Source organism: Lolium rigidum, chromosome 7 (genome assembly GCF_022539505.1).
Source record: "Lolium rigidum isolate FL_2022 chromosome 7, APGP_CSIRO_Lrig_0.1, whole genome shotgun sequence".
NCBI classification, from domain to species: Eukaryota; Viridiplantae; Streptophyta; class Magnoliopsida; order Poales; family Poaceae; genus Lolium; species Lolium rigidum.
The window spans coordinates 10,994,379-11,008,836 of record NC_061514.1 but is presented as its reverse complement, the minus strand read 5'-3'; the positions used below and the strand labels follow the sequence as shown (position 1 = coordinate 11,008,836).

General features: G+C 44.4%; 1 protein-coding gene and 1 pseudogene across 1 annotated transcript; both read right to left on the bottom strand.

The window, feature by feature from the left end:
- Positions 1-2,725: 2,725 nt before the first annotated feature.
- LOC124676116 lies at positions 2,726-9,271 on the bottom strand (annotated as a pseudogene).
- A 278-nt stretch (positions 9,272-9,549) lies between these two features.
- LOC124670886 (pentatricopeptide repeat-containing protein At3g50420-like) lies at positions 9,550-12,775 on the bottom strand. Its single transcript, XM_047207354.1, has 2 exons — positions 9,912-12,775; positions 9,550-9,814 (listed from the first exon to the last, which is right to left on the bottom strand). The coding sequence occupies exon 1, from the start codon at positions 12,773-12,775 to the stop codon at positions 10,586-10,588; it is 2,190 nt and encodes a 729-aa protein (XP_047063310.1). The 3' UTR covers positions 9,550-9,814; positions 9,912-10,585.
- Between the last annotated feature and the right edge of the window lie 1,683 nt (positions 12,776-14,458).

Here is a 14,458-nt window from a genome sequence, read left to right as displayed (position 1 = left end):
TATCTCTCCAATACACTTTAATTGCTTCCCTCGCATCGTAACGAAATCAAATCCAATAATATTAAGCACATATTTATTTTCTTGTTTTCTACATGCACATAGCTTATTGGAGGTGAAAGAATTAAAGATGAGAGATGCATATTTCAATGTATTTTAACTCCCACTTCATAATTTATTTTGAAAACCTGATGTACGCTTATTTGTGGATGTAAGGAGTAGACCTCTAATACGAGAGGAGTGGAGGGTAAACTAGTAATACTCACTCGCCTGCTCCGCACTGACGTGAGTACGTGGTTACTATCGCACGTGCCACCCGCTGCCCGCACGATCCCGGAGGCGGCGTTCCATTAGATCCGATTCCGATTACGGTTCCGATTACGATTCCGCCTCGTTCTCTCCACGATCCTCGGCCTACTATCAATCTATATATAGACCCGTCGATCGATTGGGTTAGAGTTTGTACCAGAAAGAGAACCCTACCGATCGTCCAAGATGGGATCCTGGTTATCTTCCCCTGCTCCTCCCGACGATGCAGGCCCGACCCCAGAAGAGTTGGCAGCAGCATTTGATGTCGTCCATCAACTCTTGAATCGCGAACCTGCTATGAGCTTCCATCGCAAGTTCGACCCCATGGCCATCTGTAATCTCGCCAACTGGGCCCTCAGTCAGTACAACTCCAATCACCAGGTATGCTTTTTACTCCGATTTTGATTCTCGGTTGACGTATAGTAGCAAAATGGTTTATTTCTCGGCATCTATGCATGTGCTTATTGATATCATCATCACAGGGCACAGCAGAGTTCTACTGTCCTGACCACCTGACCAAGGAGTTGGAGCTGAAGGCAGCCTGCGTTGGTTTTAGGAAAGATCTCTGGTACCACCTCAACTTCTTGGCTCGCCGCCGAAGCGGCGGCGACGCAGTCGAGACGCGACGCTTCTTCGCCGAGATACGGTTCGAGCCAAGTTCTGACAGGCTGATCGTCGAAACATGCGTCGTCTTAGGTATATACCTACACGCGCGCGATTCTTTTCGAACATGTTATACTGTATTTGATTGATTGATGCAAACTGATTCTATCTCCGTCCCTCTTTCTCTTCAGAGGAGCCGTGGTGCAACTTCAGTAGCAGCTGTGCTTTTTGTCCCGGTGAGTCCAAGATTTTGCACCCAAGCGGATTTGAGTGCGGAAAGCAGGGGCACGAAAAGGAGTTCTTCCGCCGCAGGTGCGGAGCGGATGGGCGCACAAAAGTGTTCTTCAGCGAGAGCGAGATGCTGCATACACCTATCATGCAAGGAGCACCAGTACCTCGATATACATTGGATTATGTTGAAGAGTGAAGTGTATAGTTTCGCTTGTGCAGGTCATATATACCAAACAATACAATACATTGAAATGAATGGTATATTTCATCTTTTTAGTATAAAAGGGAATATACTAATAACAAAAATATATCAACTACACTTAAACTCTGCAACAACATAATGACAACATCAAGGATCGCAAATTCTTAAAGCTCTCTGGAATCCCCATCAACCTTGTTTTTCCAAGGTTCAGTATATATCCTCAACTCAGGTGCACCGCATGAGACCTGGAGGTATATGACCACTCAGCATGTTGCTCCCTGCATCCAAAACTTTCAGCCTTGGTAGCATGCTGAAGTCAATGGCAATGCCACCCGACAGCGAGTTGTTCCTTAGGTTGATCACCCTCAGCATTGGGCAGATCGACAGGGAAGCGGGCAATGTTGCACTCAACGAATTTGAGGCCAAGTTTAGAACTCCAGCCTCTTCAAACCCCCAAACACATCAGGGATGACACCACCTGAACATGTTATATGACAGGTCAATGTGCATAAGCTGGGAGAAGTTACCCAGGTCCTTGCTGAGAATACCAGAGAGCTGATTTTCCCGTAAGCCTAGCCTCCTCAACCCTGATATCATGTACAGGTCGCTAGGGAGGTTCCCAGTAAGGCCACTGTTGTCAATAGATATATCAGCAAGCATATTGCACAGCACAACATGCAGACAGGTAGTTTTTTATGGGCACAAGCAAACTATGAAACTGTATTAAGTGATCAATGAGGGATTGATATTGTTACCAACTATAAGAACCCACTAAACTAGATTATTTAGTTGTCTTGATTGATGAGGGTATATAAAATCATATGTATTAAGTTTTCAGGCTAAAGAAAAATAACTAATGAATCAAATTCTAAGTGCCATGATTTCACAAACAAATAAAGGAATATTGACTTCAGGGCTTACGATGATTGGAAGAGTCTGGCTCATGCCCTTAGATAAGATGAACTTTTTTTTCTTATATTAGAACAATTCAAAAGTAAGCTCAGCCCCGTGTCCTTTAACATTCATCAGTTCATGTCTTTCCTAGAAGCAACCATCTCAGCTGAAAAATGATTAATGCGTGAACTCAAGAAAACTGTGTCAAAAATAATCTATGAAACACTAAGGTAACAGGGAACATTTAGGTATCTCTTTTTTCTATTAAAATAATTATAGCTTGATAACATAGTACTACAACAGTTCCACACAATGTGCCAGTTACATCTTAGACCCCCACGAACAAGGAGCATAGCCTGGTGTACTTCAAGGGCGAACTTTATTCTCCAATTTGCTTCTGAGATTGTTCAGGATCACCATTGTTATGCCATATAGCTTGTCAAAGAACATGCCATCAACTATGGTGCGAAATGTATGTTCTTTCAGAGGAAGTTGCAGATGTAAGTTTTTTCAGGGTCGAGAAAAGCATGATTGGATTTATAAATTTCAAACTGAATGTACATTTACAACATTTCCTATAAAACCTACATTTACAACAATTACAAAAAGAAATGTTGTCTGCATGAATACCCGAACAATTTGAGACAATGGGGGCAACAGATTTTACTCCTTTACACAATGGGCAGCAGACAGTCTTCAGATCACCATCTGCCATACAGTTGTTCATTTGCTTTTATCGATGCATAGCCACAAACAATTCTGTCCGCAGCATGAAGGTAAATTCAGATCTAACCATACGAACCCCTGCTGCCAAATATAGTCAGCTAATGACACCTGAAGCGAAAGCAAGGAATAAACCATAAGCTGAGAAAAGGAGACAGCATATGAAGGAAAGAACTTTTGCACAATGTCTGACTTGGTTTAAGGATGAACTTTATCACCCCTTCTTCTGAGCTTGTTCACCTTTACAGCTGTCATGACATATATCGTATCAAAGAACCTATCAAACTGTCAAAAGCCCAAAAGTGAATCCCACTTCCACAGTTATGTATGTCATCACAGGTACTGTAGTATCCATGCCACCTTGCTGTTCATTCCCCTTTTCCAGAAATAGAGTCTTTCCAGAGCAGGAGCCATCCCGAAGAAGGCAGAGTGCAGCATTGCCCACAAAACTCTCATTTGGGAATGTGGAAAACTGGCCCCTTGCTGGGATATCTCCAGTTAATTTGTTGTATGAGACATCAAACTTGGAGAGGAAATTCAGCTTCGTTAGAGATGATGGTATGCTCCCATCGAGATCATTGTGGGAAAAATTCAACACTTCCAGGCTCGACATGTTTGACAACTCGTCCGGAATGCGTCCTCAGAAGTTGTTCCAGCTCAAGTCCAGTACATGAAGATCCGCAAGATAGCCAAGTCCAGGCAAGACTGGCCCAAAAAACAAGTTATTACAGAGGATCAGCGACGGTGGGAAGCTGCTGACATGGTTGTACTGCAAACCTTTGGCAGCTGAATTCTTCTTGATAAATAATGGGAGGTCCTTTATTGATGCATCCTCTCTTGAATAAGTACTTGAAATCAAACTCTTCATCTGTGTAAAGCTCTTGGGAAGTTCCCCACTAAACGAGTTGTTTGACAGGTCAATGTAGAAGAGATTATTCAGATTGCCTAACCATAGTGGGATCTTTCCATTCAACTTGTTCCACGAAATATCCAGCACTCTGAGGCTCTCCATACTCTGCAGCCAAGGCTGAATCGTACCTGAGAGTGCACAGTTTGCCAGGACAAGCACCTGCAAGCTCTTGAACCCACTGAGGTCATCCATTGGCATTGTCTCGCCACCATGGAAATTCTTGGTAAGCACCAAGCTTGTCAATTTGGGCAGGTGCTGCAACATTCTCAATGCCGATGATAGGTTGGTGAATCCATTAACAGCAAGCGACAAGCGCGACAGGGATCGCAAATTCTTAAAGCTCGCTGGTATCTCCCCGTCAAGCTTGTTCCTTCCAAGGTTCAGTGTCCTCAACTTGGTGCACCACATGAGACCTGGAGGTATATGACCACTCAACGAATTTGAGGCCAAGTTTAAGAACTCCAGCCTCTTCAAACCCCTAAACACATCAGGGATGATGCCACCAAACATGTTATATGACATGTCAATGTGCATAAGCTGAGAAAGGTTAACCAGGTCCTCACTGAGACTACCAGAGAGCTGATTTTCTCGTAAGCTTAGCCTCCTCAACCCTGATATCATGTACAGGTCGCTAGGGAGGTTCCCAATAAGGCCACTGCCATCAATAGAAAGTTCAGCAAGCATCCTGCATCGGCTGAAGCCTGCAGGGACCTCACCGGTGAACTCATTCCTGGAAAACCGTAGGACCCGGACCGGCGTAATACAGAGAGCAGTGGCGTTGATGTCACCAGAGAAGCAATTGCTTGAGATATCAAGAACTGTCAGGTTCATCGCTCTGGGGAACGCAGGGTGCAGCCCCCTGAATTGGTTGAAGGAAACATTCACCACCTCAATCGCCACGAAGCCGCCTTCACTCCCCGAGAACACGCCGGAGAGCACGTTCATGCTCAGGTCAAGTATCTGCAGCCTTGCTAGCCGACCAAGCCCCTCTGGTGGCTGGCCATGGAGAGAGTTGCGGGAAAGGTTCAGAGTCACAAGTCCATCAAGCAAGGTGATCGCGGAGGAAATGCCGCCATGGAGGTTCTTGTTGGAGAGATCCAACCTGATAACCTTCCCAAATTCACAGGAGATGCCAGTCCAGGAACAGCAGTTGGTGTCATTGGAAACCCATCCAAAAACCCTGACATCCTTCTTGTCCAAGGCATTGGAAAAAGCCAGAAGTGCCTCCAGGTCAGTGGGGTTGCATGTCTGGTTCATGGAGTGGCTGCTGTGTATGCCGAGAAGAAAGCAGACAAGCAAGAAGTGGAAGCAGCTGTAGTAGCCTCTCATTTTTGGCGAGAGGTGGCAGAGAAATTAGAAAATATTACTGAAGGGGGTGAACAATTTGGAAGGACTCACGAATCTTGTGCTTAACTCAAGCCTCTCTCGAAAAGCTGCATAAATACAAGCATGAATAACGCACGGACAATGGCAATTGCAAGGGCTCTCCTAATGAAGGAAAGAACAAACCTGTTGCCTTGGCGGTATCCGTGTCGAGAAAGCCTAACAAAGGAACATAAACCGAGAAAGTAGTCTGGGAGAGAAGGCTCTAATTGGAAGTAGAAAGGAAATAGTGGAGGTGGTGTTTTGGCTCATAGGAGCAAATGCTCCCATTATACAAAATATTTAAAAATTAATTTTAAAAATGTAAAAAAAAATTGACATAAAATTTTTGGTGTACATCGTGACATTCTATGTTCGAACACAAGTTTTCGTGGAAAAACAACATTTTCTGTGGTGTGTACAAAAAAGAAAAAAAAATATGCTGTACGTAGTCGTGTTACAGTATCAAAATTTGTCTTTTTTACAGGAGCCACATAATTTTTTTTCTTTTTTTGAAAATTTGTGTACCAACATAAAATATCTAGATGTACATGTAAAAATTTAGTTGAGAATTTTTTGACACTTCAAAATGTGGATTTACACAATGAGAGCAAATGCTCCTATGAGCCAAAGTGCATTTCCCGGAAATAGTTCAATTTGAAGTTTAACAACTATTTTTTGCAGTTGCTTTTCTCGAAGTCAATGGCAATGGATAGTGTATTCTTTACTTGAAGGCAAGCTTGCATAAATATTGTATTCTTTACACACACACCACACCCCCAAAAAATTGAATTAGTCAAACTAGATTAGTTTATTGTAAGTCATCTCTTCCCAGTATTTCCCCTGAGTTTCCCTAACAACGAACTCAGCGACCCAATGTAAGTCCACGGCACTCCAGGAGGACTCCACTATCTACAGCTTACGGTACCATAAAACTATGCCTGGAATTTTTTGGGCTGAACAATAAACTTTAAAGTGCAAACTACGCCTAGGTTTTAAAAAAATACTGAAACTAATGTAGAAGTTGAATTTAGAGGATTTTTTTGTCACGTAGATAAGTATGTTCAGCTACTTCAGTGTTGAACATATCAGATCCCTAGTTTCTTCCACCTGGTGAATGTGTACCAATTTGATAGATGTATGGGGATAAACAATTATGGAAGATCCATAAAAATATGAAACGCACAAAGTCTGGTGGATTAGATCGCAGGTTGCAGGGGTGGTCGGCAGGACGGCAGGGGAACTGTCTGTAACCTCGGCATGCCTGATAGAGAGTGGGGCTAAGCCAAAACCAACATGGGAACAACCTAAATCTAACCAGATCACAACTTCCTATCTTCCTCGGAAAGGCTAACGTCATGTCCTAGGGATTCTCCCTGACCTGGTGCAGCTGTCATCCTCCTCCGGTGCCCATATGCCATGCCCCACATGACAGTTCCTAACTGGCGACAGGGTTCCTTGAAATTTACTTATCGCCTTACTTCTTTTAAGCAGTCCATCTGCTAGCAATTAAGCCATGATTCATATCTAAACTATGACTAGCAGTGAAGCCGTGATTCAAATATAAATTATGATTCCTTGCTGCAACATGAGCGAGCAAACATGAAACTGTATTAAGAGAGCAATCAGGGATCGATATGGTTACCCAATTATAAGAACTCATTAAACTAAAACTTCAAGATTATTCAGTTGTCTTGACAAGGGTATATAAAATCATATGTACTATGTTCTGAAACTAAAGAAAATAGTTAATTAGTCAAAGTCTAAATGCCATGATTTCACTAACAAAGGAAAGAATATTTGGATCTCAGACAGCTTACATGATTGGAAGGGCTTGACTGGCACACAGCCATACAGGTAATTCTGGCTCATGTGCTTAGTTAGGCTGACAATTTTTCTTCTGTTAGAACAATTCAAAAGTAAGCTCTGGGATATGTAGCCCTGCATCCTTTAATATTCATTACTTCATGTCTTTCCTAGAAGAAGCCAACGCACCTGAAAAATGATTAATCTGTGAAGTCGAGAAAACTACATACACCTGAAAATGACCATATTTCCAAGTTGAAAATAGTCAGGCAGTCTAACTACTCGCCTTTGCCATTGCCAAATCTCACCTGCTGATGCTGGCCCCAGGAAAAGCAAGAGACAACATAGTAGAAAGGGTTTCATGCAATTGCCAAATCTCACCTGCAAATTCTTAAAGGTCTCAGGTAACTTCCCCTGAAGTGTGTTCCTTGCAAAGTTCAGGGTCTTCAACTCAGTGCACCACATGAGACCAGGAGGAATAGCACCACTCAGCATGTTGCTACCTGCATCCAGAACGTTCAGCCTTGGGAGTAAGTTGAAGTCAATGGCGATCTCCCCTGACTACAAGTTGTTCTTAGGTTGATCGCACTGAGCATTGTTCAGCTTGACTGGGAAGTGGGAAATTTGCCATTGAATGAATTTGAGGTCAAGTTTAAAGACTCCTCAAACCCCCAAACACAACAGGGATGGCGCCAGTGAACATGTTATATGACAGGTTCATATGCATAAGCTGAGAGAAGTTACCCATGTCCGCACTGAGACTACCAGAGAGCTCATTTTCCCGTAAGATCAGCCTCTTCAACAGAGAGATCACGTACAGGCTGCTGGGAGGTTCCCAATAAAACCACTGCCATCAATAGAGAACTCAATAAGCATCCTGCACTGGCCGAAGCCAGTGAGGATCTCACTGCTGAACTCGTTACCAGAAAAACACAGGGTGTTGATTGGTGCAACACGTGCCATGGTGTTGATGCCACCAGAGAAGCCGTTGCTAGATATATCGAGAACTGTCAGGTTCATTGAGCCGGGGAACGTAGTGATTGCAGAGGAGATGCCTCCATGGAGGCTCTTGTTGGAGAGATCCAACCCGACAGCCCTCCCAAGATCACAAGAGACGCCCGTCCAGTAGCAGCATGTTATGTCGCTCGGACCCCATCCAACAAGCCTTATTCCCTTCCTGTCCCAGCCATTGGAAACAGCCAGAAGCGCCTTCAGATCAGTGGGGTTGCATGTTTTGTTCAGGGAGTTACTGCCATGTACGTGGAGCAGAAAGTAGATGAGCAAGAAGTAGAGCAAGCAATCAGCATCCCATCTTCAACGAGAGGCTGCAACGAAATTAGAAAATATCTCTTCAAGGGCATGAACAATTTGGAACGACTTGGGTTTGGGTGGAACTTTGTGCTAAAGCTGCTAAACTCACCTTTCTTACGAGGTTAAATGAAATTCAAGCATCAAGAACAGGCGAAGGTCAAATAGAGATCACAACAATTGCAATAGCAATCCAAAACAATGAAAGACTAAAACAGTTGCCCTCGTGGTATCCTATTCCAGAAAGCAAAACAAAGATAAACTGAGAAAGTTGTCTGGGAAAGGAGGCTCTAATTTGGTAAACAAATAACAGATCAGCAAACTTTCTCGGTTGTTGTACTCGAAGTCAATTGCGATGGGTATTATTTACTTAAAGACAGTGTCAGTACCATCTCCCTGTTTAACGAATAATTATGGCTTCGACCCTCCCACATACAACCACCACTACCACACACAAAACTCAAACTTAGTCAAACTAGATTATATTTCAATATAAGCCATCCCTTCCAGCTATTTTCAGAGTTTCCTACAACTGACTTTGTGACCAGTGTAAGTCCTACGGCACTCTAGGAGGAAATGAATATATTTTCAGGATGGGCTCACCAGCACCCTAACAAACAATGCAGTATGACTACACCAGGATTTGTTGAATAGTGAGGTCCGAGCTGCGGTTCAGGACTCTTTGTGTGTCATACTTTCATTTCATTGAATAGTGAGGACTGAGGACCGAGCTGCAGTTCAGTAGCTAGACACAAGTATTCTGCTACTTTAATGTGGATCAATATCAAATTTCTAAATTTCCTCCACCTGGTGCATATATAGCTATGGGATACATGGATGGGGTGCGGGATTATGTAAGATCCATCCAAATATGCAATGTTCAGGAAATCGGCCAGCTAACCAGTAAAGTCGATTATGTTGCTCTATCACACCTGAACTGCACAAAACCGGCAACAATATTCCTACTTATCACCTTACATTTTTAAGCACTCCATCTGCTAGCAATTAAGCCATGATTCATAGCTAGATTATGATTCTTTTCTGCAAAAGGAGCACAAGCATGCTACTCATATTGTATTAAAAGAGTAATTTTTCGAACGATATGATTATCCAATTAGAAGAACTAAGTAAATTAAAAACTTCAGAGCTATTTTCTTTTATTTTTCTATGGGGTTCCGTAAAATTATGTCTTGCTGAAACCAAAGAGAAACAAATGATGAATTAAAGTCTAAATGGCATGCTTTCACTAACAAAGGAAGAAAATCAGACCTCAGGCAGCTCACCTGATTGGGAGCTCTTAACTGGGACAGGTAACTCAGGAACATCATGACATTAGTTAAAGCTGAACAGTTAGTGTTCTATTAGAACAATTCCAGTGTAAGCTCTGGGATACCTTGCCCAGTAATTTTCAATATTCATGAGTTCATGTCTATCGAAGAATCAACTAGAACACCTGGAAAATGCTTAACCTGTAAAGTCGACGAGCCCTTGTCAAAATAGATAGTCAACAAGCAACATCAATTTCTCTGAAAGACCAAGAGAGGCAACCACAGGGATTTGGCGTACCACTGTTCTAGAAATAACTATAACTTAAAACTTTGCTGCTGATCACAGACAGAGTGAAACCGAATGAAAGAAACATATTAATGCAAGAAACACTGTAGCAATGTGGAATTTGTTGAAATTATTTCCCTTTTTAAAAGCAGACTTGAGAATTGTCAGCTGGTCAATCCAATGCTTAGTATGTACCTAGTCTTAGATGGGCCAAAAAAGTAAGTCAGACTTATGTTCCGTCACTATGAGTTACTTCCACCTATGTAACATGCTTGATGCTGCTTGACTATAATGAATCTTTGATCCTACGTTGCTAAGTGCTAACGCCTAACAGTTCTAAATTGAACCTTGAATTGAGATTGTCTTGATAAGTAAACCTCATTTTTTTTTTGCTCAACTTTTACATTCAAAGTTGTGCCATAAAGCAATTTACTAGCCGGGACAATGGAAAGCAGTCAAGTTCTCTTTTAACTGAAGTCTGTTCATGGCACTTCGCCACTTGGGAACAACTCATTTTCACAACTACATTTTCAACCATCGGGGTCCTTTCCAACCATCAGCACTGCAGAGAAGACAAGAATCATATTTTTAAGCTTAATACAGCTCACACCAGGGTTTTGTCAACCATCTGTCCTCAAAGAAATGCAAGTCAAAATGCTCATTAACTGACATTTGTTCATGGCAAATTAGCCACTTGATAGCAATTCCTTTTCAGAACTATCCAACAATTCCATGTTTCCCTTAAGTCTAAGCAACTCATCATGACAGTCGTCTATCTGGGTGTGGAATTCATCATCTGCAGAGAACACATGAACCATCTTTTTAATCTCAATCCAGCTCAGCCCAGGTTCCTTCTCAACCACCATTCCTCTGATCTTTCTCCTAATTTCAGCTACAACATCCCATTTTCCTGCAGCAGCATAAAGGTTTGAAAGCAATATATGTGTTGACATGTCATCTGGGTCTTGCTCTAGTGCCTGTTCGGCAGCATGAACACCAATGGACAAATCTTTTAATGCTACACAAGAGCTTAGCAGAATTCTCCATAGCTCAGGGCATTTCTTGGCAAATGGGGATTTCATCAGTAAATCAAGTGCTTCCTCCAATAAACCTGCCCTACTCAACAAACTCACCATGCTACTGTAGTGCTTGAACCCTGGCATAATACCATCAGTCATCATACAATACCAATAAAATTTCCCTTTCTCAACTAGTCCACAGTGGCTGCATGCAGAAAGGAGGGAGATATAAGTTACATGGTCAGGTTGCAGCTCATCACGAATCATCTCACCAAATAGCTTAAATGCCATTTCTGAATTCCCATAATTGCCATATCCCCCTATCATGGAATTCCAACTCTTCAAATCTCGCTTTTGTATGGTACAGAACACTAAATACGCACCTTCAAGAGCACCATTTTTCGCATACATGTCAAGCAGGCTTCCAGAGGCACAGATATTCCCTTCATAACCACTTTTTACTACTTGAGCATGGAGCATCTCTCCTTGTTTAAGCCCTGCAAGCTCTGCCGTGGAGTTCAAAGCACTGCTCAGAGAGAAGCTGTCAACCTTGTACCCTTCCTGAAGCATGCTAATGAAGTATTTCAAGGCCAGTTCACCTTCGCCCAACGAAGAGTGGCCCGCCACCATCTCGGTCCACATAATCACATCTTTCTCGGGAAGGGAGTCAAACAAAACTCGCGCTGACTCTGCCCTGTCGTTTGTGAAATACATATTGATCAGCGTATTCCCTACAAAGACGCTGCTCTCAAACCCAGATTTGACCACTTGAGCGTGAATCGGCATTCCACTTTGCATTGCAGGCAAAGCAGCAGCTGCAGACACTAGAGCTGCAAAGGTGTAATCATCAGGGGCAACCGGCTCACCAAACGGCGCGTCCTTGAGCCGCACGAAAGCATCCATGGCGCTCCACCCATCCCCAGCACCAGAAAACCCAGCGATCAGAGTGTTCCACGACACCAGGTCGGGTGAATCGATCCTGTCGAACACACGCAGCGCGGTGCCCAGATCGCCGCTGCCAGCGTACATGCCCAGCAGCGCGTTCTGCAGCGGAGTGTCGGGATCCAGCTCATCCGACTTCACCACCCATCCATGCAGCGCGCGGCCCCCTCGGCTATCCCCGGCGCGCGCGCACCCGCTCAGCACCGACGAGAGCGTGCTCTCGCTGGGCGCCAGCCCACGCCGCACCATCTCGCGGAAGTGGCGGAGGGCATGAGCGAGGTTGCCGTACCGCACGCTGCAGTGGATCGCGCAGTTCCACGCCACCACGTCCCGGGTCGGCATTTCGTCGAACACCCGGTTGGCGTCCCCCGGCGCCCCGCACTCGCAGTACATCTGCAGCAGGGCGGTGGGCACGATGTCGGTGGCGAGGAAGCCGAGCGCGAGGGCCTGGGAGTGCGCCGCGGCGCCCGCCCGGCCGTCGCGGGCCGCGCCGGCGGCGCGGAGGAGCGCGCAGAGGCTGGGCGCCGTGGGGCGGAGCCCCGACGCGTGCAGCTGGGCGAAGAGCCGGAAGGCGGCGCGCGGCGCGTGGCGCGGGGAGGAGCCGCGGGAGAGCGCGGAGAGGACGGTGTTGAAGGAGACGACGGAGGGGCGCGGCGTGGCGCGGAGCAGCGCGAGCGCGTCCGGGAGCGCGGCGAGGCGGGCGTAGAGGGCGAGGAGCTGGTTGACGACGAACGTGGTGGGCCACCGCGCGGAGGGCGCGGCGGAGACCGCGAGGAGCGCGTGTAGCGCGCGCGCGCGGCGGAGGACGGCGCGGCGCGGGGAACTGGGGCAGGAGCGGTGCAGCGCGTCGGCGGCGGCGGCGAGCGCCGGCTCCAGCGGGTGGAGGCCGAGCAGCGGCGGCACACTTGGTGGCATCGTTGGAGCGGCCGAGTCGCGCGTCTCATTTCGGACATTCAGAATTCAGAGCATAGCGACAGACCGCACGGACGTAGTGGACACGGGCAAACTTGCAGAAATTTTCTGAACTCAGTTACTCGGTAGAAAAGTGGGCAGAAAACTTGAAAAGGACTCGAGTTGCACTTTTTTCTTAACACTGGTTGCATTTGTTTTGGTGTTCTCATTCAGACATAGCAAAACCGAAAAACAAAACATTATAGTCGACGACATGCATGCTAAATATTCCTGAATGCATTCCCCTCCTCAGTCTCAACTAGTTACGGGTACACCTCATTTTCTGTGTGAAACTTCCAAGTTTTTGAAAAATATAAACTAAAATTCTAGATATTGGTTATGCTATATGTTGTGAACCTGGAAATTTTTGTTTCAAAATATGATCATATGTGACCTGTTCAAAAAAAGAAAATACATAGGTGAATAGTGTCATGTACTATTTATACATCATTTGTTCTTTTTGTGTAGATCATATATGGTCATATTTTTTGATGAAATTTCACAGATGCACAAGATACAACACAATGTAGGTCCATAATTTTATTTTACACTTTTTGGAAATTTGGAAGTGTCACAGAAAAAATGAGTTGCGGATTGGAGTTCCCCTCCTTACAAAATATCTGGAGACCCTCTAAGTCTCGTATGCTTACATAAGCTTTGACTAGCACTGTACAAGAAAAATATCGGTAATACTCTAATCCTAAGTGTTTAGAGAAGACTCCCTAGTTGTTAATTATTCCTGACTTATGCCGGAAAATCTCATATGGTCAATCAGAACTCCCATACCTGCCCACTTACTACTCGGTAGATTCAAGGTCTACAAATGGGGTTTCGAGAAAATTGGTACACATAGAAAGGCATTTCCTTTTTTACATGGGGGGAGATCACATCAAGAAAAATAAATCTCTAACTATGTGGGACATAAAAGATCAAGAAGGTCTTCATGTGATATCAAGAAGGTCTTCCTCTAGGGTAAAGGTTTCAAAAAAAAATGCAATCATTCTCTCAGCTTTGTTAAGAATGAAAATATGTCAACTCAAGAGGCTGTCTTAAAACCAAAATTATTATAGCAAACTAATTTGGGCCTCGCCCTCTCATTTAGAGTAACAAGTTATTATTGGAGCAATTGCAGCTACCGACATGTGTGGATACATGATTGGGGCATTAGGTGGGCCAATGAGGCAAGGATTTTGTTGTACTATTTAGAATCGGTTTTTACCAATCCTCTAACTCACTAAGCCGGAGCACCACCATCACGGCCATGTTGTCATCCCACCTAAGTATTTTTGTTCTACTATTGGTATCCCAAAATTAGGAGTTGAAGGGTGTGAAGTGGGCCTCCAGAACGAAGCGCTCCTTTGCTTGGGCATGTTGGTAGGCGCAAGATTTTATGTGGTATATCATTTACTATGAGCATGCCCGGGTGGGAGGGGGGCAATGGTCCCCTTACCGCCCCTACAAGTGGAATGTAACTATGGTGTGTTTGAGACAACTTGATTCCACAACTTCACTAGTGAAGCATGTGGAGTTGTCTCAAACCCCTTTTGTGAAGCGGGGGAGGGGTTGTTGTATATGTGGTGAAAATCCTTTGTTTATTTTGTTAAATTAGTAATCACATATTTACTTGAAGTTAACCTATATATTTAT